The sequence below is a fragment of the Felis catus genome, chromosome D4 (assembly GCF_018350175.1).
Source record: "Felis catus isolate Fca126 chromosome D4, F.catus_Fca126_mat1.0, whole genome shotgun sequence".
NCBI classification, from domain to species: Eukaryota; Metazoa; Chordata; class Mammalia; order Carnivora; family Felidae; genus Felis; species Felis catus.
In genome coordinates, this window is record NC_058380.1 from 91,553,550 (window position 1) to 91,574,453 (window position 20,904).

General features: G+C 62.2%; 2 protein-coding genes and 1 long non-coding RNA gene across 4 annotated transcripts; 1 reads left to right on the top strand and 2 right to left on the bottom strand.

Annotated features, from left to right (window-relative positions):
- Window positions 1-396: 396 nt before the first annotated feature.
- UAP1L1 (UDP-N-acetylglucosamine pyrophosphorylase 1 like 1) lies at window positions 397-7,019 on the bottom strand. 2 transcript variants are annotated; one of them, XM_023243097.2, is made up of 9 exons: window positions 6,676-7,018; window positions 5,789-5,993; window positions 5,420-5,595; window positions 4,945-5,117; window positions 4,653-4,846; window positions 4,039-4,179; window positions 3,281-3,466; window positions 2,641-2,707; window positions 397-2,185 (listed from the first exon to the last, which is right to left on the bottom strand). In XM_023243097.2, exons 1-9 carry the CDS (start codon window positions 6,962-6,964, stop codon window positions 2,102-2,104), a joined length of 1,515 nt encoding a protein of 504 aa, XP_023098865.2. In that variant the 5' UTR covers window positions 6,965-7,018; the 3' UTR covers window positions 397-2,101. The 2 variants fall into 2 exon arrangements, with proteins under 2 accessions (XP_023098865.2, XP_044899249.1); XM_045043314.1 differs by lacking the exon at window positions 2,641-2,707 and having other exon boundaries at window positions 6,676-7,019.
- Window positions 7,020-7,903: 884 nt separating this feature from the next.
- Window positions 7,904-11,525, bottom strand: LOC109494062. Its single transcript, XR_002148659.3, has 2 exons — window positions 10,810-11,525; window positions 7,904-8,193 (listed from the first exon to the last, which is right to left on the bottom strand). It is a non-coding gene; the product is annotated as an uncharacterized LOC109494062 (long non-coding RNA).
- A 75-nt stretch (window positions 11,526-11,600) lies between these two features.
- SAPCD2 (suppressor APC domain containing 2) lies at window positions 11,601-18,359 on the top strand. The gene is made up of 6 exons (XM_023243096.2): window positions 11,601-12,308; window positions 14,685-14,797; window positions 15,432-15,578; window positions 15,915-16,022; window positions 16,135-16,257; window positions 16,331-18,359. Exons 1-6 carry the CDS (start codon window positions 11,723-11,725, stop codon window positions 16,457-16,459), a joined length of 1,206 nt encoding a protein of 401 aa, XP_023098864.2. The 5' UTR covers window positions 11,601-11,722; the 3' UTR covers window positions 16,460-18,359.
- Window positions 18,360-20,904: the final 2,545 nt, after the last annotated feature.

Here is a 20,904-nt window from a genome sequence, read left to right on the forward strand (position 1 = left end):
GCGGGTCTTTTCCCCACACAGGGCTCTGCCGGTAGTGCCAGCGGTGCCCTCGTGCGTCCGTCCCTGCACATGCCGACAGCAGGGAGAAGGTGGTATCTGGAGGGTGGATCACCGGGCTCTCCAGCTGAGGGCGCGGGAGCCCACCCCTGGGAGACCTAGCCGGGGTGGGGTGGTTCTCCCTCCGCCCCAGGGTGTCAGACTCACTAGGTGGTCCCTGGCCTCCCTGAGACCCTGGCGAAGAGCTGGGTGGGAGCTCGAGGGGACTCCTGGGCCGCCCAGAGCAGGTGCGGGCTCAGCGTGTGGACTCTTGCTCTCTTGGATGCACGGAGCTGGGAACCCCTGGTTGCCGTTCCCAGCACCCGTGCCGGTCAGAAACTGCGCTCGCCAGGCCAGGGATCAATCACGGCATCTTGCGTTTATTGGGAATCCGCCACGTTCTGCGGGAAATCAAAGAGTTTGGCAGCCTCTCAGAAGTCCGTGGCTTCCTTATCGGTGGTCTGGGGAGGGACAGTTTTGTGCTGAGGGGCCCGTCCTGCCTCTTGAGTGCAGTGTGCACAGCAGCGCGCACCTGTGAGCAGTGACCTAGGGCTCCACCCGTGTTCCTGGTTTGGGGACGTGCTTCAATCCTGTGGAAAAGCCTTTCCGAAGGCTCTTGTGCCCCCGATCTCTGGGCCGTGTTTGAAACTTTACGCGCGGCTGTAATTCTTTTACAATAAACGGGGTCTTTAAAAACAGGCCGTTTCAGTAGCTTCCCCAGCTGGTGTAGGAAAGAGGCTGCCCGGTCGTTGGGCTGTGGCAGTGAGGAGCAGCAGCTGTGGGCAGGACCCCGGACCTGGGCCCCCGCCTTGGCTGGCCCTCCTCTGTCCCGGGCCCTCTGCTTGCCAGCGGAGCAGCTGGGAGAAGCGTCGGAAGGCACGCGGTTCGGTTCTGAGGTCTGCGAAGGGCTGGCACAGCGCGGGTGGGAGCAGAGTCCTCCTCTGGGCTTTGGGCCTGGCCCCGACCCCGCCGCCACGCCCAGGTCCGGGTGCGGGGACACACCGGGGACACACGTCCACCCTCCGCTAGTCCACTACAAGCCACTGGAGGAGTCAGCGGGCTCTGAACCCACCGCCCTGGTGACATCCTTGCCCTGGGGAAACCGGCTTCCGTGGGGGTGTCGCCGCAGCGTGAGGGCGTGGGAGCAGGCGGCCTGGCGGAGCGGCAGGCTGCATTCCACGCCGCCCTTCGCGTCAGCGGGCGGGGAGGTGCCCCGTGCTGCTTTCCGGAGGGGAGAGCAGCAGGCACCGGGGCCCGGAGCAGCAGGGCTAGGGGCCGGGGCCAGCGGGTCTTCCCCAGCCTCGGTGGGGCCGCAGGGGTGCAGCGTGGGGACCGTGGCCCCGTACGTGGAGTCTGTGTCTCCCTCCAGAGAGCGCGGGAGGTCCGTGAGCACCAAGATCTGTCAGAAGCTACTGGCAAGCTGGTTGGGGACGGTGCTCCCCGCCTGCTTATATTTCAGACCAATTAGCCACCACGTGCGGCCACTGGAGTTGGTCCCACTGGTTGTTGGGGAAAAGACCTAAAATTCAGCAGCCTGAACCAACCGTGGCCCTGGCCGAGGAGCCAAGGCCTCCAAGGGAGATTGAGAGAATTCAGTTTTAGGGGTGCAGGCTGTGCGTGGGGGGTGGGTGGGGGTAGGTGGTGGGCACTGGGGGGCTGGAGGGCTAGGCCGTGACCCCCCCCCCCGCCATGCCAGGTACTTAGTCAGCTGCAAGAGAGGGAGGGAGCAGCACCTTTGGTAGGTCACCCTGGGGGGGACGGACACCGTCCCCTCCTCTCGCCTCGTCCGTCCGTGGGTCTGCAGAAAAGCTGGAGTGGCCAGTGCTCCCCGCCGGGCGGATCTGCGCGTAGGGCTCGAGGTGCCGCTGTCCTCACGTACGCCTCCGCTCCCTTACAGAGGCAGGCCTGCTGCCCTCCCCGAGGACGCCGCACCTCTGCCTCTCGCCCAGACCTCACAGCCAGGAGCACGGCCAAAGAGCCCTGTTTGGTCACTTGTGTCCCCGGGAATGATGACGGGAGCGGCGCCACCCCTCCGGACCCCGGGGTTGGCAGGCCAGAGAGCAAGTCAGGGCTGCAGAGCCCTGGCCCGGTTCTCATCCAGGATCAGCGGGGATGGGAACTCCCGGCCTTGCAGATACGCCTCCAGAGCCTGGAAACAAGGATGTCATTATGTCCACACGTTAACCTCTGTCCCCAGTTGGGGTCCATATTCTGCCTTGAGCCCATGTGGGGTAGGGCCAGACTCGCTCCCAGCACTAAGGGTCGGATGCCACTTGCAGACCCAGGCCCTCTTGAGCCCAGATCTTCTCAAAGGGGCGGCGCCAGCATTCCTTCCTTGCAAGGCTCCCACAAAGCCTGGCTGGAACCCTAGCCTCTGGCCTCACCTGATACCCTCCTGGCCTCTCCCGGTCCTTGGGGCCTCCTGCTGCCTCACCCACCCTACATCCTAGAGGAGGACCCTCTGTATTTGAAAAACTATTTGTCTCATCGGTAACGTGAGGCAGAGCTGTGACTTTCCGCCCCAGCATCCACCACTCCCCAGCCCTCCTCCCGATCATGCATCCCTACCCCAGAAAAGACCTGAATGAGCCAGTCAACCCTCACCTCTCCAGAGTATGATACCAAAGGCGAGATCTCACAGATGGCAGGAGGCTCTCCGCTGCTGGGCAAACTGTGGGAGCCCATGCGTCAGCACCTGCTCCAGGGTGTGTGCCCTGGGGCTGGCCTTGCCCGGCCCAGCTCCCAAAGATCTTTGCTCAGCACCGCTCCCTCCCACGGCACCCCCGGAGCCCTCGGCAAACTGCCCCGGACTTGAGTGATCAGCTCTGATCTGGGCTGGAAGACACCCCTCAGCCCTGCAGGTACCCCGCACAGGTCCCCCTGGGCAGCACGATTTAGGCGGTGGCTCTGTCGTTTCCTTTTCCAGTCCCGAAACGTGACCTGCGTTGCTGTTTTTCTATACGTCATGCCTAGGTCTTGGTTTCAGGGCTCACAGATGAGTCAGGAAGGCTGGCAGCCACCCACCTTCCCCAAGCCCCTGAGCAGACCTTCAGGAGTTGGGCTCAAAGCTGCAGGCAGTCACTGTATGGCCGGCCCGGGTGCGTGGCCACCCATACTCAGCGTGGTGCTGGAGCCCAAGCTCCCAGCGCAGCTCAGACAGCAGTGGAGCCGGCAAGGGCCTGGGGTGGGGAGCTGGACCCTGACACCCTTGTCCTTTGAGGAGCATGCTGACGGGCACACTCACCTGGGCAGCTCAGGGAGCCGCACCCCACACGCGTCCAGAAAGTGGGCCCCTGCCTGCAGGGCCCAGCGGTAATGCTGTAGGAGCAGGGCGCACCGAGTCGTGGTGGGGTTGTCGCTAGCAGCCGAGGCAGCATTCTTCAGAGGAGAAAACTCCTCCTCCCGAGACACTTCGAAGGCCACGAAGTTCCTGTGCGGACGACAGCTGGTGACCAGACGTCCTGACCCAGAGGCCCTGGTCCTGGGCAGGCAAAGCCTGCACCGGGCTCACGAGGACTAAATGGTGGTCTGTTCCACGCAGGAGGCCCCACAGTCACTGCGTGTGTCTTTGTTTCTGAGATCCCTGGGGCTGCCTGATTTCCCCCCCCCCACCCCATTCCCACCTGCCAAACCCACAGACCCTGAGGCCCCAGATTGAGGGCCAAGTCCCCTGGGAGTCCCCCAGCCACCGGCCCGGGAACAGCCTCCTAACCCCGGCCAGGAGCAGACGGAAGGCTCAGGAGTGGCAGGGGTGGCCCCCAAAGCACAGCCCCCAAGACTCCAACTGCTCCAGATGTCACCATGCTCACACTGCAGGGGTAGTGTGATCCCCCTTCTCCTGCCCCCTTCTGGAGCCCGCCTACAGCCCCTAGACCCCACTGCAAAGGTGCATCCCCACTGTCCCCCACAAGCCTCCACTTCCCAGCCCAACTAGGTCTCAGAACCCACCACCAAAACAAGGAGAAGAGAGAAAGAAAAAGATAAACGACTTTTGCCACTAACTTAGCGAACGGGAACACATCAAACACAAACTTCTCCAGCTTTATCCCATTTGGTTTTAGCGGCTTTACCAGATTTCCCTCCTCATCCACGTACGGGACCTTCTTCACAGCCACGTGTGGCTTCAGCAAGGGCTCAAACTCACTTGGGGGGGGGGGGGGAGACAGGAGAACAAAAGAAGGAAAGACACGGTTCAGACGGGACACCCCTGGGAGCGCCCTCCCCACCTCTCTGCACACCTGGCCAGGCAGGATGGGCCGACAGACGGACACCGCAGGGCACAGGAGCCCCGGGAGCTGAGCCCTGTCTCCAGAAGGACACAGGCATCATCTTACGCTCCCCAGCCCGAGAGAGAGACTGGTACCACTGGCCACATCCCCGCCCAGGTGAAATGGCAGCTGGCAAGTCGCAGGGCAGAGGTGGGGCCTGAGGCCACAGCCACGGTGTGGGGAGGAAGAGCAGGCCAACCGGGCCCCATTGCCTTATAGCAGCTGCTAGAGGTCTGGTGGCGTTGGCGGACTTAAATGCACCCCAACCCAGGCTGGCCCCTGACCGCAGCCCCGCTGGGCTCAGGCCAGCCTCCCTGGCCAGCACCCTTGGCCACCTGCTGAGCCCACCTGACGACAGCCCGGAGGAAGCCTCGAGTGAAAAAGTGGTTGCAGATGTTGCCCAGGTGATAGAGGAGGCTCCCATCGGGCCCGCGAAGCCGTGCGGTCTCGGGGCTGATCTCGCTGTACTCCACCACCTGAGGGACTCCGTCCACCTGGCACACCACCCCCACCGGCTCCTCCGGGGACGCCTTTTCCACCACCTGCAGCCGAGGCAGAGACAGGAAAGGCTGGCTGGGGCCGGGGGCGGGGCCGGGGGCGGGGCGAGGCAGGCAGCCGGGCAGTGGGCGGGGAGGCTCACCTTGGCCCCACAGTCCGCGCCGCGCAGCACGCAAAAGCCGACGAAGACAGGGTCAGCCAGCCGCACGAGAATGTTGTCCACACAGTACACGTGCACAAACTCCACTCCCCGACGCTCCATGTCCTCTAGAATCTGGTGGTCTGACAGTGCGCGGTACAGCCCTCCGTTGCCATCTGCCAAGGGAGAAAGGGACCAGTCCCCGGGGCTTCAGCCATCCAGTCCAGAGCCTGCTGGAGGCAGGAGAGGCCCCTGGGGCTGGACCTTGTACCTGGGGCAGCTCTGTGTCACTATCCAAGTAGCCCTATGGCTGTGTCATGCGACACACGGGAATCAAGGCCCAGAGAGAGGAGGCCAGTCGCCCAGGACCACACAGCCTTCTAGCATAACGTTCTGGCCGCGTGCAGCCCTCCTGACCTCCGATTAGCTCCTTGTTCTAGACCAGGCAGCGCTTCCCTGACTCAGGGGCGGGGCATACCTGGGGCCATGGCAACCTTGTCTTTCTTCTCCAGGATGGCCCTGCCATCAAAGGTCACAGCAGGCAGCATGCGCTGCTCAAACATGATCACGTTGTTGGGGTCCAGGTGGAAGAAGTCATGCTCCTTGAAGAACCTGGCGGTGGGCTCCAGCGTGAACTCACTCGTCATGATGTACCTGCGAGGAGAGGCAGGGCTGAGCAGGCCCTTGGAAGGGCCCGGCCGCTCGGGGATCCAGGGCTGCGATAGGGGCTGGCCTCGGAGTCCGGGCTGGGGCTGGGGGCTGGGACTCGAGTCTTGGTGTGGGGCAGGGCTGATGCTGCGTGGGCAGGGGATCATTCTGGGGACAGGGTGAGGAGGGAAAGGCACACCAGGGTATGGCGCACTGGGTCCCGCTGCGCTCGCTGGCCAGCTGCTCCACCCGCCGAATCCGTTCTGCCTGCAGCTGGTACAGGCTCTTCTGGCTGGGCAGTCCCACCTGATACATGCCCTTGGGGTAGGTCACGCCTAGGCGCGTGCCCTGCCCACCAGCCAGCAGCAGCACAGCCACCTTGCTCAGGGCGATCTGGTGGAAACCTGGGGGCAGAGGGTGCCGTGAGGGGACCCCTGGGACCTGCCATATAACCACCCCCTCACTTCAGAGCAAGCCAGACGTGCGCCCAGGACTCTAAAACTTCTGAGAGCCACAGAACAGAGATCTCCAAACAACATTCCGACCTCATGTGGGCCAGGGCCCCATCCAAATCTGACCTTGTCCAGACCCATCAGAGGTCCTGACGATGTCCTCCAGGGCTTATTCCCAGCCTGGGTCCTTCAGAGGGAACACCAGGTCAGACTGGTCAGAGCAGTCTGGTGGGGGCCCTGGGCAGCTTCCCTCCAGGAGCACCTGCCTCACCCGTAAGGCCAAGAAGCCAAGAGTGCACCCGGGGCCAGCGCGGTTGTGAAACGGAGCGTGTACAAATGTGCAAGGGGTTCCCTGCTGTCAGTAGGCTTGTGGCCTGGGCAGCTGACCATCCAGGTGTGCGCCTGCACAAAGCACTCGCTGGAGGGGGAAGCCGCCTGAGGGCGGCTGCCACCTTCGCAGCTTTTGGAGTCCTACACCTGAGTCGCGAGCTGGCGTGTGAACGGAGACCCCACAAAGGAACGAGGCGCGCCAAACCCCTCCAAGTACAAGCTCTCCTGTCACCCCACTTTGGGCAAGGCCCCCTGCGCCGGCCAGGCCCACCCCGACCGGGGACCCCCGCCCCGCCCCGCCTACCTTCCTCCTCCCAGAGCCGCCGCGTCTCAGGGTCGCACCGGCTCGCGCTGCCCACGCGCTCAGGGGGCAGGGGCCGCAGGCGCGCGGCCAGGCCGGGCTCCGGGCCCGGGGGGCACGCGCAGGCCGCAGCCGCGCGCTGGCAGTGCTCGCGCAGCGCCTCGGGCTCCAGCGCCTCCAGCTCGGCCAGGAGCGCGGCGCGCGGCCCCGGAGCCAGCTCGGCGCAGAAGCGCAGCAGGTGTTCCTGGCCCGCGCGCCGCAGCCGGGCGCGCACGTCCCGCTCCGAAGCCATGTCGCCGCGGTCGGCCGCGCGGGCACTCGTGACTCGCGCGCTCCTACCGGCGTCACGGGACCCGGCGGGAGGTGGCGACCCCCGGAGGGGCGGGGCCGGGGCGCCCCGCCCCGCCCCCGCCCCCGAGTGCCCCCTCCCTCCTCCGGCCCCGCCCCTCCTCCAGGGGCCCCCTGCCCTCTCCCGCCTGACTCCGCCCCTATCCGCTCGGCGCCGGACGCTGAGGGGCCGAGTCAGAGGGCTAGCGACGCCCGAGGCGTGGGGGCCCGGGGCCCCTGAGTCGGGAAGCCCCGAAACCCCCGATCCCGGCGCGTGAGGGCGGACTTCAGTTCTAACGTACCCCCCTCTGGACCCCACAGCCCTGAGGGTCAGGGCACCCGACGTGGAGACCGTGTTTGCCTTGACCAAGACCCCTGCCGTCTGGGCTGGGGAGGATAGAGCCCGATCGTCAGTAGGGTCGGCTGTCTGGATGCCGCCAAGACCTCCCAAGAGGGCCACCCAGCACCCGCCGGGGCTTCCTCCTTCACACCTTTCGTCCTTCGCATTGCCACGTAACCGGAACCGCTCAGGTTCGCCCTTCGCCCTGCCGCATTATCTTAACTGTGACTTTAAAATATTTTCCTATTAGGGGCGCCTGGGTGGCTCAGTCGGTTGAGTGTCCGACTTCGGCTTAGGTCACGATCTCGCGGTCCGTGAGTTCGAGCCCCGCGTCAGGCTCTGGGCTGATGGCTCAGAGCCTGGAGCCTGCTTCCGATTCTGTGTCTCCCTCTCTCTCTGCCCCTCCCCCGTTCATGCTCTGTCTCTCTCTGTCCCAAAAATAAATAAATGTTAAAAAAAAAATTAAAATATTTTCCTATTATTAAAATAGGCATCTTGATGTCTATAAACTCCCTTGTGAAAAATAATGAGAGTAGCTTGAGCCATTTGGGGACAAAGCTTCCAAAAAAAAAGTTTTTATTAAATCTTAAAGTAAAACAAATTCAAATGGCATTTTGGGACCCGAAATGAGAAGTGACCTCTCCTCCAGACCTGCCCCAGCTAACCCCTGTTAAGGCTGTTGCATCCACACGACTCGTGAAACAGAATGCTACAGGCACCAGTGACAGTCACAACAAAGTTTATGACAATGAGAGGCAAGGCCGACCGATCGGGACCAACACTCTTGATAAGAGTGCGCCCGGAACAGCCAGGGTACGGAGTTTTTATAGCCGATCACATCGTTTTATCACCACCTGGGAACAGAACAAAGAAACAATTTCCAGATGAGTTAGAAACAGTCGCCTAATGAGGTGTTTATTTTAGACTTTCTGCCTCTAAGTTGCAACCAGTGGATCTCCTTGACCCTGCCTCTGATGCTCTTTTCTTTGAACCTTTGTTTCCTTAATTGGTGAAGCCTAATTTACAAGAGTATGAGGCTGTTATTTTTCAAGCTAAGAGTTAGCCCCACACTACAATTTAACCCTTACAAGGCAATTGTGTCTCGGTGCAGGCAGGTTCTGTACATAGAAACTCCCACATGTTCCTTTCTTGGGTTAGGAAGGAGAGCTTCACAGCCCCCTGGGGGTGCACTCTAAATTCTGGTGGACTTTTCAAGGATGGCCTTAGGCCTGCCTCAGGACCTTTGCACTCGCTGTTCCTCCTACCTGGACCACTCTTTCCCAGAGACTTCCTGCCACACTCTGCCAGGTCTCTGCTCCTGTGTCACCTCCTTGGGGAGACCATCCCAGCTCATGTTGGCTCAGACAGCACCTTCCCATCCACCTCTGTTCCTTCCTGCCTTTCTGCGTTCTTCGCTGCCCGACTCCCCTCAGAAAGGAAACTCCACAACAGCTGGATGTAGTCCGGTTCACTGCTGTGCCCCCTCACTCTAGATGAATGCCCAGCACACAGGAGGAACTCAAGAAATGTTTGTTGGGTGAATGAGTGTTGAATCCCACATCTAGCACAGTGACTGGGCCACAGCAAGTGTTCAGGGAGTGCTCTCTGAATGAATGAATGAATGAATGAATGAATGAATGAGTGGTCTGCTCCAATGGTTTGTGGCAGTCGAAGCGCAGTTTGGGGCAGATGTTGGAGATGTGCATGGGAGGTAAGGAACCAAGGAGCGGAGTAGGTCCCACACCCCAGGCCAGCGTCTAGGGGAACCCTTACCCCCTGCACATGTGCCCTTGAAGGCAGGTGTCACGTGAACTCAGGGCTCATCTCAGAGTGACCCCCAAATCTCACTTCAAGGTGGGGGTGGGGCTGAGATCGGGAGGGCTTGGCCAATTGAGGCTGTGTAGCCAGAGGCACCTAAAGAGCCAGAAGAAGCAGAGCTGACCCACCTGGGCAGACAGGGGGGAGTGCCAGGGAGGCAGGGGTGAGTAACAGCCTCCTGGACCACCTGCAAAAGGCAGGCTTTTGGCCAAGGTCCCTGGTTGTTACTGCAGGAATAGAGACCAGAGAATCGCCAGAACTGGGCAGCTACCTGTCCTTGACTCCGTGCTGCGTTAGGCAGGGGACAAAGGGGCCCAGTCCCCCTGTCCACCTCCAAGGAGCTCCAAGCTGGCACGGTGAGAACATGATCACAACGGGGATGGGCCCCTCAAAAAGTACAGGGGCCACAGGGGACCCACCTGGCTCGGGGCTCTGGGAAGCCCTCCGGGGGAGATAGCAACACTGAAAGGTACAGAGCTAGGAAAGTGTCGGGCCAGGCTAGAGAGGAGGAAGCGGTCAGAATTCAGGACAGGAAGTACACGCGGGCCACACCTTAGTCCCACACCCAGAGCTGGGACTGACTCCAGTTTTTTCTGTACCTTCCTCCAGTGCCTAGCCAGAGAAGCCCACCGGGAGGCCGGCAGGCCAAAGGCCAGTGGGGACTTCCTCCTCCATGGCTCCTGATACTCTGAGCAGGCCTTGCTTTCTCTGCACGGCGGACTCAGGCTCACAGTGGCCCTGGCCTGGGTGCTGCTGGCCACGCGGTCCTGCTGTCCTGAGCTGTAGCAGCATCGCTTGCTGCCGCTGGCCGCTGGCCTCCACATCCACACAACACCCCCCCCCCCACCACCACCACCACCACGGAGCTGTCCCTGGGCCTCCCCATCCCACCCAAGGGTGGCGTTTCCACTGTGACCTCCAGGATGAGGCTTCCCATGTGCTGGTCACCCACTAAGCCTCCACTGTGGGCCAGGCTGAAGCCAGGCCTTGGGGTGGCCCTGTCCTGCTTCCAGAAAGCACAGGGAAGGACCCGTGGGGAGAGAAGCACAAGGGCTAGGAGAAAGCAGCCTTGTGCTTCGAAGGTCAGGACATCTAACCAGACTTCCAAGGGTGGGTCAGGTACCTGAGTGGGGCTTCAAAGGACGCACAGTGATTGGCCAGGAGCAGACAGGGAAACTTGTTCCTGGCGGGACAGCTACCGTGTGCAAGGGCCCAGAGGTGAGAGAACGCTGGGCACCCCCAGGATGGGGGATGGGGCAGGGTGTGCTGGAGGGAGAGGGGGAGGGAGAGGCGAACTACAGGAAAAGCGGTCTGAATGCTGTCCTGGGACTCTGGCTAGTCCCGTCCCTGAAGGGGAAGGCTGGGATGAGCTAGGCTCCACGGGGAAACTCCAGGCTCACAGCTTTCCAGGTGCTTCCAAAATTCCTTACCATAAAGGAGCCTCAACTCGGAGGCGTGTGAAAGGTAATAAAGGAAGGCCGCATTTTCAATGGAGTCAGGAAGCCCTGACAGGGGGGCTCTCATGAACAGGGCACCTGTCCCAGCGGACCGCACGTCCTGGGCAGGAAGAAAGTCACCTTACCGCCCTAGCAAGAGGAAGTTCTCTTCTGGACGAGACCGCAGGCTAAGCCCCGGCCCCCTCCCAGACTGACCAGACAGAATGGCTGGATGCTGGCTGGAAATGAAGCAGGGGCCGCTGGGGACACAGGGCTGCCTGGCCGGGAGCGCCTGGGGAACCGCTGGAGGAAGGGTCCGGCCAGGGGAAGAGGCTGGAGCAGAGGAGAGCTGGTCACCAGATGGGGATCTGGGGACACAGGAAAAAGTGGCTTTGTCCTGCAGTAGGCAGGAAAGGCCAGGCTATCCCCAGGGACAAGGGGAGGAGCCGGCAGCAGTGTGGACAGACAGGCCTCTGTAAGGGGAAGCGTCCTGCTGGCTGGAGCCCAGTCCTCTTGGGACTCTCCTGGCACATGGGCCCCAGAGTCGAGGTGCCTGGGCCCGGGGACCGTCAGCGAAGAGTCCCCAGGGGAGTCAGACAGGGAAGGTGACTCCCAGAGGAGGCGTGCTCCCCATCCTTACCCCACGAGGCCACCTGGGGACAGGTTTTCGTAGGGCGCCGGGCCCCGCCCCTCCGAGAGGGCTGAGCCGCCGCGAGAGGGGGAGGGGGAGGAGAAAGGGGTCCGCTCGGGGCTCCGCCCGCCACCCGCGAGACCCGGAGGAGGCCGAGTCGGGACCCCGCCCCCAGGCTAGTACCCGTGTCTCGGCGCACCCCCGGCCCCTCCCCGCACGGCGGCGGGAGCGCGCGGGGCGGGGCGGGGCCCTCGGCGGAAAAATCAAACCGGGCTGGCGGCCTCTCAGCCAATCCGGGAGCAGACGGGCCGGCTTCGGCCAATGGCTGCCGCGAATGCTAATGAGCGCTGACGCCACGAGAAGGGTCCATTCAAAAAGTCGCAGCTATTGTCGCGCCGGGTTGCGCGCGCCGGCCGGGCCCCGCCGTCGGGCCCCGGGGGGACGGAGCGCGGACGCCGCGGGGACCGAGCCCAGGACGGAGCCCGGCGGCGGCAGCCCATGGCCGGAGCCGCGATGGCCGAGCCGGGCCACGGGCCGCCCGCCGCGCCCGCGCCCGGCACGGAGGGGCTGCCGCGCGCCTTCCTGCAGAGCCTGCGCACGCTGTTCGACATCCTGGACGACCGGCGGCGCGGCTGCGTGCACCTGCGCGAGATCGAGTCCCGCTGGCAGGGCGCTGACGCGCGCGAGCTGCCCCGCGGCGTGCTCGAAGGCCTGCGCCAGGTGGCCCCGGCCAGCGGCTACCTGACCTTCGAGCGCTTCGTGGCCGGCCTGCGCACCTCGCTGCTGAGCGCCGACGGCGGCCCGCGGGGCCAGGCGCGCGCCCCGGCCCGGGGAGGCTGCCCGGCGCGGCCCGGGGGTCAGCCGCCGCCGCCGCCGCGCCTGGTGTTCGCGCCGGCTGACGAGCCGCGGACGGTCCTGGAGAGGAAGCCCCTGCCCCTGGGCGCGCGGCCCCCGCCAGCCGTCCCCGGCGGCGCGGCCCGGAGCCTAGAGAAGCTGTGCGGACCCGCCGAGGCAGCGCCCGGTCCCGCGGAGCCCGAGCGGCCCCAGGGCGCGGCGCTGGAGCGGAGCCCGAGCGCGGACGCTGGTGAGTGCGGGGCGGCCCCCAGCCCCGCCTCGTAGCCGCCCCCCGCCGAACCCCCGCGACCGGCGCCTCAGGCCAGAGCCGCAGAGGCGCTGCGGCCCTTCTCTTACCGCGGGGGCCGGTAAGCGCCTGGAGGGAAAGCGGCCTCCTGGGTTCCCGGTGTGCTCAGGGGCCAGCCCCTCCCCCTCCACAGCGGGAGGCCATCGTAGGGCCCAGGGGCTGGTGGATGACCCCCAAACTCCACCAGGAAGCCACTGTACAGGCCTGAGCTGAGCACTGAGGACCCCTGCCCCACACCTGGGGACACTTAGACCCTCGATCGTATCCGTGGTAACTGCCTAGGCAGAGTTTTCCTCTAGTGCAGAGGAGAGAGGGGCCCAGGCTGGGCGGGGCCCTCGCTGCCTTTTTGGGTTCTCAGTCCCGCAGCTCCGCTCAGACGGCTGGGCTTGCTGCCTCCACCACTGAGGCCAGGGCCTGGTTGCCAGGAAGAGCGAAGCGGTGGGTGAGTCTCCAGCCCAATCTTCAAGCCTGCAGGGGTGACACCAGGGAGAGACCCAGGCGCAGCCGCTCTGGATGGACGGCAGGCTGCTTGCCTAGCTTCCGGTCCAGTTGGCAGTGCTGGGAGATGGCTGAAGGGCTCCCCTGTGCCCACCCCCCCCCCCACCAGTGTCTTCCCTGGAAATAACACCTGCACTATGGCTGGCGGCAGGGTCCAGACCCCTCAGCCCATTCAGCCTGCACCTGTGCACCACCTGGTGCAGGCCTCCCGCCCCCCCCCCCCCAATGGCCGCTGCCAGCCCTTTCTATGCCTTCACTGCTCTGGCAGCTTCATTGGACCTCCACCCCAGCCTTGCCCATGTCCCCCAGCCCCATGACTGGTGCTTGGAGCCACAGTGGCTCCCGGCCTCCTTGGTGCAGCCGTCCAGAAGCCCACCCCAGGCTGGGGGCTCCCCCTGCTCCTCACTGCCCAACCACTCTGTCCCTGTAGTGTGGGCAGGCAGGGGGCACTTCTGAGTGCAGGGCTAGTGCCGTCCCTGTGGCTGCATGTAGTTGAAAATCAGCCATGGGACTGGGGTTTGGAGGCCTCAGACCTGCAGTCCTGCTCTGTCCGGGTGCCTGACACCACAGAACAGCTTTAGTCTCAGGCCAGGCTCTCACTGTCACCTTTTCCAGGCAGAGACCCAGACGAGAGGCATGGCATGTTTTGGCACTCCAAGCTCCCGCAGATTTCCAGGAAGAGAAAGCCCTCATACTCACAGAGCCCCCCGCTCCAGAGATCCAGGGGCCCCTTCCCTATCCCCTGCTGGAGCTCAGTGCACCCAGGCCTGCCCTGGCCCCCTTGGTGGAAGCTGCTAGCTCAGGCCCAGACGGGGACCGACAGGGCTGCGTCCGCCTGCTGGTCCCTCTGAACATCCAGCGTGCTGTCATCTGGGAATCTGGGAGCTGCCCCCACACCAAGCCCGGGGGTTCTGAGGTTCCATGCTCTCTAGCCTCCCTCTGCTGTATCTTCTGTGCCAGCCATGCAGCATGGGCAGGTTGGGACGTGAACTTTGGGCTGGCTCGGAGCCTGTCTGCCAGGGCCGGCTGGAGGCCTGCAGAGACCTGGTGCCAGCCCTGTGGACATGTTCCCTCCTTGCACCACCGCCCCCAGTGCAGGGGGCAGAGCCTGTGAGGCTGAGCCTGGTGTGGGGGAATAGGGCTCGGGAGCCAGGAGGGTGACCTTCTCCACACCCGCACCTTACTCTGCCTCGCGGGTTGCCCTGCACGCGCTCCCCATCCCCCGGGGAAGTCAGCTGGCCCCGATGGCTTTTCAGCCCCAAGCACACTCAGCTGCACACACTTCACCTGCACGGACTCCCGTCACCCCTGAAGGCCCCGGCAGACCCGGAGGGAGAAGCAGGGACGGCCAGAGGCCTGCTCACTCCCCCTGTACTTAGCAGCCCATGAGCCCCTGCAGTGTACTCGAAGCACCCTGGGCACCGGGAGTGCTGAGAAGAACCGGGTGAAGCCCCTGCCCCAGGGCGCTCGTGCTGAGGCATGTGTGTGGGCGCACACATTTGTGTTGTGTGTACAGACAAGCAGCCTCAGCGGTCACACGGCCCTTACCAAGGGAGGGGTGAGGGGAGCTGGTGGGGATGGAGTGGGGAGCCAGCCGCCAGCCAGGCACAGAGGCAAGGTGTGTGCTGCGCTGGGCCGTTGCCCGTGCCCCCAGGATGGGTTGAGATGGGGAGGGCCCGTGCAGAGGCTCTGAGTTGCCCATGAACCCAGAGAGACGTAGGCCTGGACACCCAGCTGTGCACCGCCAGGCTTGGGGTGGGGGACGTTGAGCTTGACTAGGCAGGCCTGGAAGTGACCCAGGTCCTTGCTCCTCTGCGGCAGGTGCAGCGGCCTGCAGGGCCCGGGAGCTAGGCATGGGCGATGCCCATCGGGCCCCCCGTGCCCGAGGGGAACGTCGGAGGCACACCATCACCAACGGCGTGGACTGTGACCTGGTGAGTGAGGGCTCTGGGGGATTCTCCACCTTGCCTGGGATAGGACTTGGCCCCCACGCTTGGTCTCCTGGACCACCCCTCTGCCTGGGAGGTGGCAGTCAAGCCTGGGTTCTGGGGGACCTATGGCTGGAATGTGAGTTAATTACAAACATCTGTCCCCGTGTCTGGGTTTGAATACACTTGAGACGTGGCTCTAGACCACACGAAGAAGTCCTTTAGGGAGAAAGCAGCCTCCGTGCACCATGCAGTGGGCACGGCCCCTCCCCAGAACTGCCCCTGCACCAGCCGGCTTCATGAGGCTGTCCTTTGCCAAAACTGAGCCCGGCTCCCCCGCTGCGTGCTCGCCATTTTCTCCAAAGGAAGCTGCTGAGCTCGGGGGTGTCGCCTGCGTTCCTGTGGGGGAAGCCTGCGTGGAGGGGCCGAGAGAGGACAGCCCGCCCGCAAGGGGACAAACGGGGCGGTGCTTCCCAACACGGGCACGCGTAGGACTCACGTACAGGCGCGTGCGCCGGCAGAGCTGTGCTGGCGCGGCTGGCCTGCGTGAGCGCGCGTCCGAGTTGCGGGGCGTGCGCCGTGTGTGTGTGTGCGTGCGTGCGTGCGTGCCATTCACACGTGTGCGTTGCCGCACGTGCAGCTGAAGCAGCTGAAGGAGCTGGAGCAGGAAAAGGAGGTGCTGCTCCAGGGTCTGGAGATGATGGCCCGGGGCCGCGACTGGTACCAGCAACAGCTGCAGCGCGTGCAGGAGCGCCAGCGCCGCCTGGGCCGGAGCAGGGCCAGCACCGTGAGTAACGCCGCCCGGGACCGGGCTGTCCCCGTCCCTAGGCAGGGTGACCCCCCCCCCTGCACCTGCAGGAACCACCCACCTAACCCCAGGCACCCCCAGGTAGGCCCGGGATGCCCTATTCCGGGACACATCGGCCGCCCCTCCTCCCAGGGTGCTGGGACCCCCACCCCCGACACACACACCCCGTGATGTCCCCCACCGGCAACACCCGTAGGCTCCCTCTCTGCTCAAGCAGTAATTTGGGGAGACAAGAGTGCCACCTGTGAGGGCTCTTCTCGAGGCACGGCGGCTGGTCCTGCGCTCCGACCTTCCCCTTTTCTGCTTTCCTCTCAGGACCTTGGGACTGAGGGGAGCCCCCTCCCGCTGGGCCGGCTGCTGCCCAAGGTCCAGGAGGTAGCCCGGTGCCTGGGGGAACTGTTGGCCGCAGCCTGTGCCGGCAGGGTGAGTGCCCCCCCCAGACCACCCAGCGCCCGCCTAGGGCCCGTGCCCATCTTGGCGCCACCCCTCACCCTTGTCCTGGAGGCTAGGCCTGCCTGACTGTGCCCTCCCGTAGGCTCTGCCCTCATTGTCCTCGGGGGCCCCGTGCCCAGCCCTGGCCCCCACCTCACCGTCAGCCCCAGGCTGGCAGCAGCAGACCATCCTCATGCTGAAAGAGCAGAACCGGCTCCTCACGCAGGTGAGGTGCGGGGAGGGGTGCAGGGTGGGGGCTGGAGGCCCGGGGTGCCCTGACCGACCTCCCGCCCGTCCAGGAGGTGACCGACAAGAGTGAGCGCATCACGCAGCTGGAGCAGGAGAAATCTGCCCTCATCAAGCAGCTGTTTGAGGCGCGCGCCCTCGGCCAGCAGGATGCTGGGCCCTTGGACTCCACCTTCATCTAGCCGGCCATGGCCGTGGGCGCGGGCGCGGGGCTCTTAGGACCTGGCCTGGCAGTCAGCCTGGGCAGGTGCCTCCTTGAGCCCCACTTAGGCTAAAGATCACCTGACTGGCCTGGACACGGGTTTCTTCCTCTCTTCCAGTCGGGGCTCCCCCAGAGCGCCCCCCCCACCCCCAGCCCAGGTGGGGCCAGCAGGCAGGCTGTGCCCCGGAATGTCTTGTGGCTCCAGATACGGACTCGGTCCTGGCCTGGGGGGGCTAAACCGGGGTGGGGCTTCATTGTGCTGTCACAGCCTGAAGCTGCTCCAGCGGCTGTCAGTGGTCAGCGGGGGACTCCCCCTCGTGTTTACCCGGTCTCTGGCAGCCCTGGGCACCGCGGCTTTGTGGCAGGCCTGTCCTCTCTGACCCAGGGTCTCGGGAAAAGATAGCGGTTTCCCCTGGCCTGCACTTCCGACCACAGCCAGCAGAGGGGCCTCACACACAGTAGCCAAGAGCTGCCTTGGAGCCGCCGCTGGGGGTTTCCTCCCGGGTCTGAGTCAGGGTCCCTGAGGGGGGCTGGAACACCTGGGGGCCTAACGGGTGATTGAGCGCAGGAGCCCCAGGTCTAGGGGCTGGCTGTCCTTCAGCCGGGAGCACGGGGAGGAGAAAAGGGGTGGTTTCTAATAGTGGGGTCTGCCTGTGTCTGGTTTTGGGGGAGAGTGATCAGAGTTCATGCCTGGGCCGAGGCTGGCCTGCTTGCCCCTCCTCACAGATCCCAGACCCTAAAACAACTCGGGCCAGCTGTCACTCCTCCTTGCCAAAACTAGGCCCCACGGAGCGACCTGTGACCCAGGCTCAGGGCATTGACCCCGCCAGACACTCCAGCCAGGGCAGGACGTGGTCACCAGGGCTGCTCTGGTGTGCCCCTGTCCTGGGGAGGGCCCTGTCCCCGGGAATGATGTCTGCATGGGCCTCCCGGATGTGCCCCAGGGTTCCTCATAGGCCAAGCGCCCCCACCAGGACCTACCCCACATGATTCGGGGCTGGACGGTCAGCTCCCACCTCCGGTCTTCGCAAATGCTCTTCTGTCTCCTGGAACACCCTCCCCCTGCTTCACCCGGCTTGCTCCTACCCAGCCCTCCAGGATGGAGGAGTGAAGGACCGCCCAGAGGCCGGAACAACGAAGGTGGCAGCCTCTGGGGGGGCGGGCTCGGCAGCGGTGACCTCTGGGGTGTCCGCCACGCCCTGGGGTTCTGCGTTCCCTGTGCTGCCTTCACGTGACTCGGGGGGCAGGAGGTGGCGCATTGTCCGCTCCAGGCGTCTTCTAGCGGGAGACCTTCCGCAGAGTGTGCCCCTCCAGCTGAGGGAGATGTGGAGTCGGCAGGCAACTCGGATAGAAACCCCTCGTCCTTGGGGCTCCGTGTGGGGTGAACAAACGTGTCCTCTGCAGTCTGAAGTCAGGCTACCTGTGGGGCGTAGAGGCCTCAGGGGAGACTTTTAAGCGGTCCTAGTCTGCTGGCAGAAGCCAAACCCTGCCCGGCAAAGCGCCGGTGACATTTGGGGCCAAGTAAGTGTTGACGGGGGAGGGGCTGTCCCCTCCTGTGTGACGCTGACTGCTGTCCACGCACTCGGTTCTGACAACCAAAATATCTCAAGGCGTGGTGGCGGTAGAACGCTGTCCCTGCCTGAGGATCCTGTCCCAGAGGAGACCGTAACTTCACTTGGTCTTAAGGGTTCACGGAGGTCAAGTTCCAAGGAAAATGAGCATCTCCAAGTTAGATTTTTTTGCAAACACTGTGAGGAGCCTCCACGACGAGCCAGCAGAAACCACCGGTTCTGCAGACGGTTCAGACAGTGGAGCGATCAGAGAATATAAGAGAATTTTTATTCGTCTAAAGAAATAAAAAGGATTCTTGAAAATATGAACAAGAAAGAGTCCTCATACTTTCTTATTCTGTGAAAGTATAGTCTATAAAGGTGAGCAGTAAAGCCTAAAAAAAGAAACTTAAAAATTGAAATTTAAAACTCAAGTGGACTAAACTTGAGATGAGAATGCTAGTGAAAAACCAGCTTAGGGAATGATCCAGAACGCAGCCCAGAGACTCAGACCGGAAGCACAAATGAGAGGGGGCGTCCTGGAGGGCAGAGGGAGAGGGTCACCCATCTGGTTGCATTTCCTAAGAGAGGACGAGGGAGGAGGCACGGTATATGAAGATAAACTAGCTTAGAGTTTCCCAGAGTTGTCTGAAAACCTCAATCCCCAGGTCCAGAAATCCCAACAACTGCCAGCCAGGCTGAATGGGAAGAAACGCACATTTTCTCTTACAAGATCACGAAGGAGCCGAGACGAAACCAGTGGCCTCCAGGGGAAGTGCCATCAGAGTCGGAGGGTAGCGGCTTTGATGGCCAAGACGTAGACTCGCTGCCCTCCAAGGCCAGCCCCAGAGAAACTCAAGAATGAGGGCAAAATAAAAACACTTGAGAAATAGTTGAAAGTTTACCACCGATAGGACTTCACTACCGGGCAATCTGGAGGAAGGACTTCAGAAAAAAGGCAGGAGTCAAGAAGGAACCCTAAATAAGGATGAGTTCTCTCCCGCTGCAGAACAAATTAGCTTCAAGCTCAGCGGTTTAAAGCAAGAGTTATTGTCATTTTCTAAATGTTTACTTAGCATGAGAGGAGAAGGGGGGGGGGGGAGAGAGAAGCCCAGGCAGGCCCCGCACTGCCAGCGCACAGCCCGACGCGGGGCTTGAACTCACGATGAACCGTGAGATCGTGACCTGAGCTGAAACCGCGAGTCGGACTCTTAACTGACGCCCCCAAATCTATAGTTCCTTTCTTGCCATTTCTGTGGGTGAGGAGCTCAGGGGCAGTTGCACTGGCCAGTTCTGGCTTGGAGCCTTCTGGGCCGCCATCTCCGACGGGCCCGCTTCCAAGAAGGCGCCCTCGTGGGCTGTTGGCGGAGCACCTCCGGGCTCGTCACCTCCAGCGTCCTCACATCACTGCAGCTGCACCAGAGCGGAGACCCAGGAGAAGCAACAGTGAGGGAGCCACGTGCCTGTGAGGACCTGGGCTCAGGAGTCCCGAGTCACACCCTCGTCTCACTTAACTTTGTTCGTTAGAAGCCAGTCCTCAGTCCAGTCCTTTCTCAAAGGGGTGGGAGGGGAATCGGGGACCACCTTTTCAAGGAAAGAAATAATCTGTGCACATCCGACAGTGCTTGCGTTGTTCGTAAGAAGGGCCAAGATACCGCTCTAAATTTCATTTAGTGTGTCTTGAAATAACTGGGAGAGCCAGGGACAACACCTTCCCAAGAAGGGAGGCGCAGGCGGACAGGGTGAGAAAAGGAAAAAAAAGTTCGATCTTTAAGAAAAAGCAAAAAACCCCAAAACACAATAAGGTGATAGAGCTACATCGGTAATCACAACATAGGTGGATGGGTTAAACTCTAATTGTCAGATTGCAGTTTTACGAACTCGGATAGCTGTTTTAAGAGACAGACCTAAGATATGGCGTCAAAAAAAAAAAAGAAAGAAAGAAAGAAAAGCTTGAGTGGTTGTGTTAATATAAAACAAAACATACTTTAGAGCAAAAGACATTGCTAGTGATGAAGAGAGTAACTAATGATAAAAAGCTTGGGGCACCTGGGTGGCTCAGTCGGTTGAGCGTCTGACTTTAGCTCAGGTCATGATCTCACGGTCCGTGAGTTCGAGCCCCGCGTCGGGCTCTGTGCCGACAGCTCAGAGCCTGGAGCCTGTTTTGGATTCTGTGTCTCCCTCTCTCTGCCCCTCCCCTGCTCATGCTCTGTCTTGCTGTCTCTCTCTCTCCTAAACATTAAACAATAAAATAAGAAAACAACGACAGTGAGCTGAGCTGTTACACCCCAATCAGAATAGCTAAAACGAAAACTAGTGATAACACCATATGCTGGTGAAGATGTGGAGAAATAATCGCTCGTATGTTATTGGTGGGAGTGCCAAGTGACATAGCCGCTCCGGAAGAGACTTTGGTAGTTCCTTTAAAAACTAAAATTAACACGCGGCACCTGGGTGGCTCAGTGGGTTGAGTGTCTGACTCTTGATTTCAGCTCAGGTCGTGATCCCAGGGCTGTGAAGTTCAGTGTTGGGCTCCGTGCTGAGCACAGAGCCTGCTTGGGATTGTCTCTGTCTCCCTCACCGTCTGCCTCTCCCCCACTCATGCTTCCTGTCTCATTTTCAAATAATAATAATAATATAGGATACCATATATGATGGTTTGTTAATTTTATGTGTCAACTTGGCTGGCGTATGGTGTCCACCCGTTGGTCAAACAGCTATTTACATATGGCTGTGAAGGTATGCATTAGATATGTTTAGGATTTACATAAAGCAGATCGCCCTGCATAATGTGGATGGGCCACATCTAATCAGTTTAAGGCCTTCGACCCCCCCAAAGAGGAAAGGATTCTGCATCTGGAGACGCTCTTTGGAC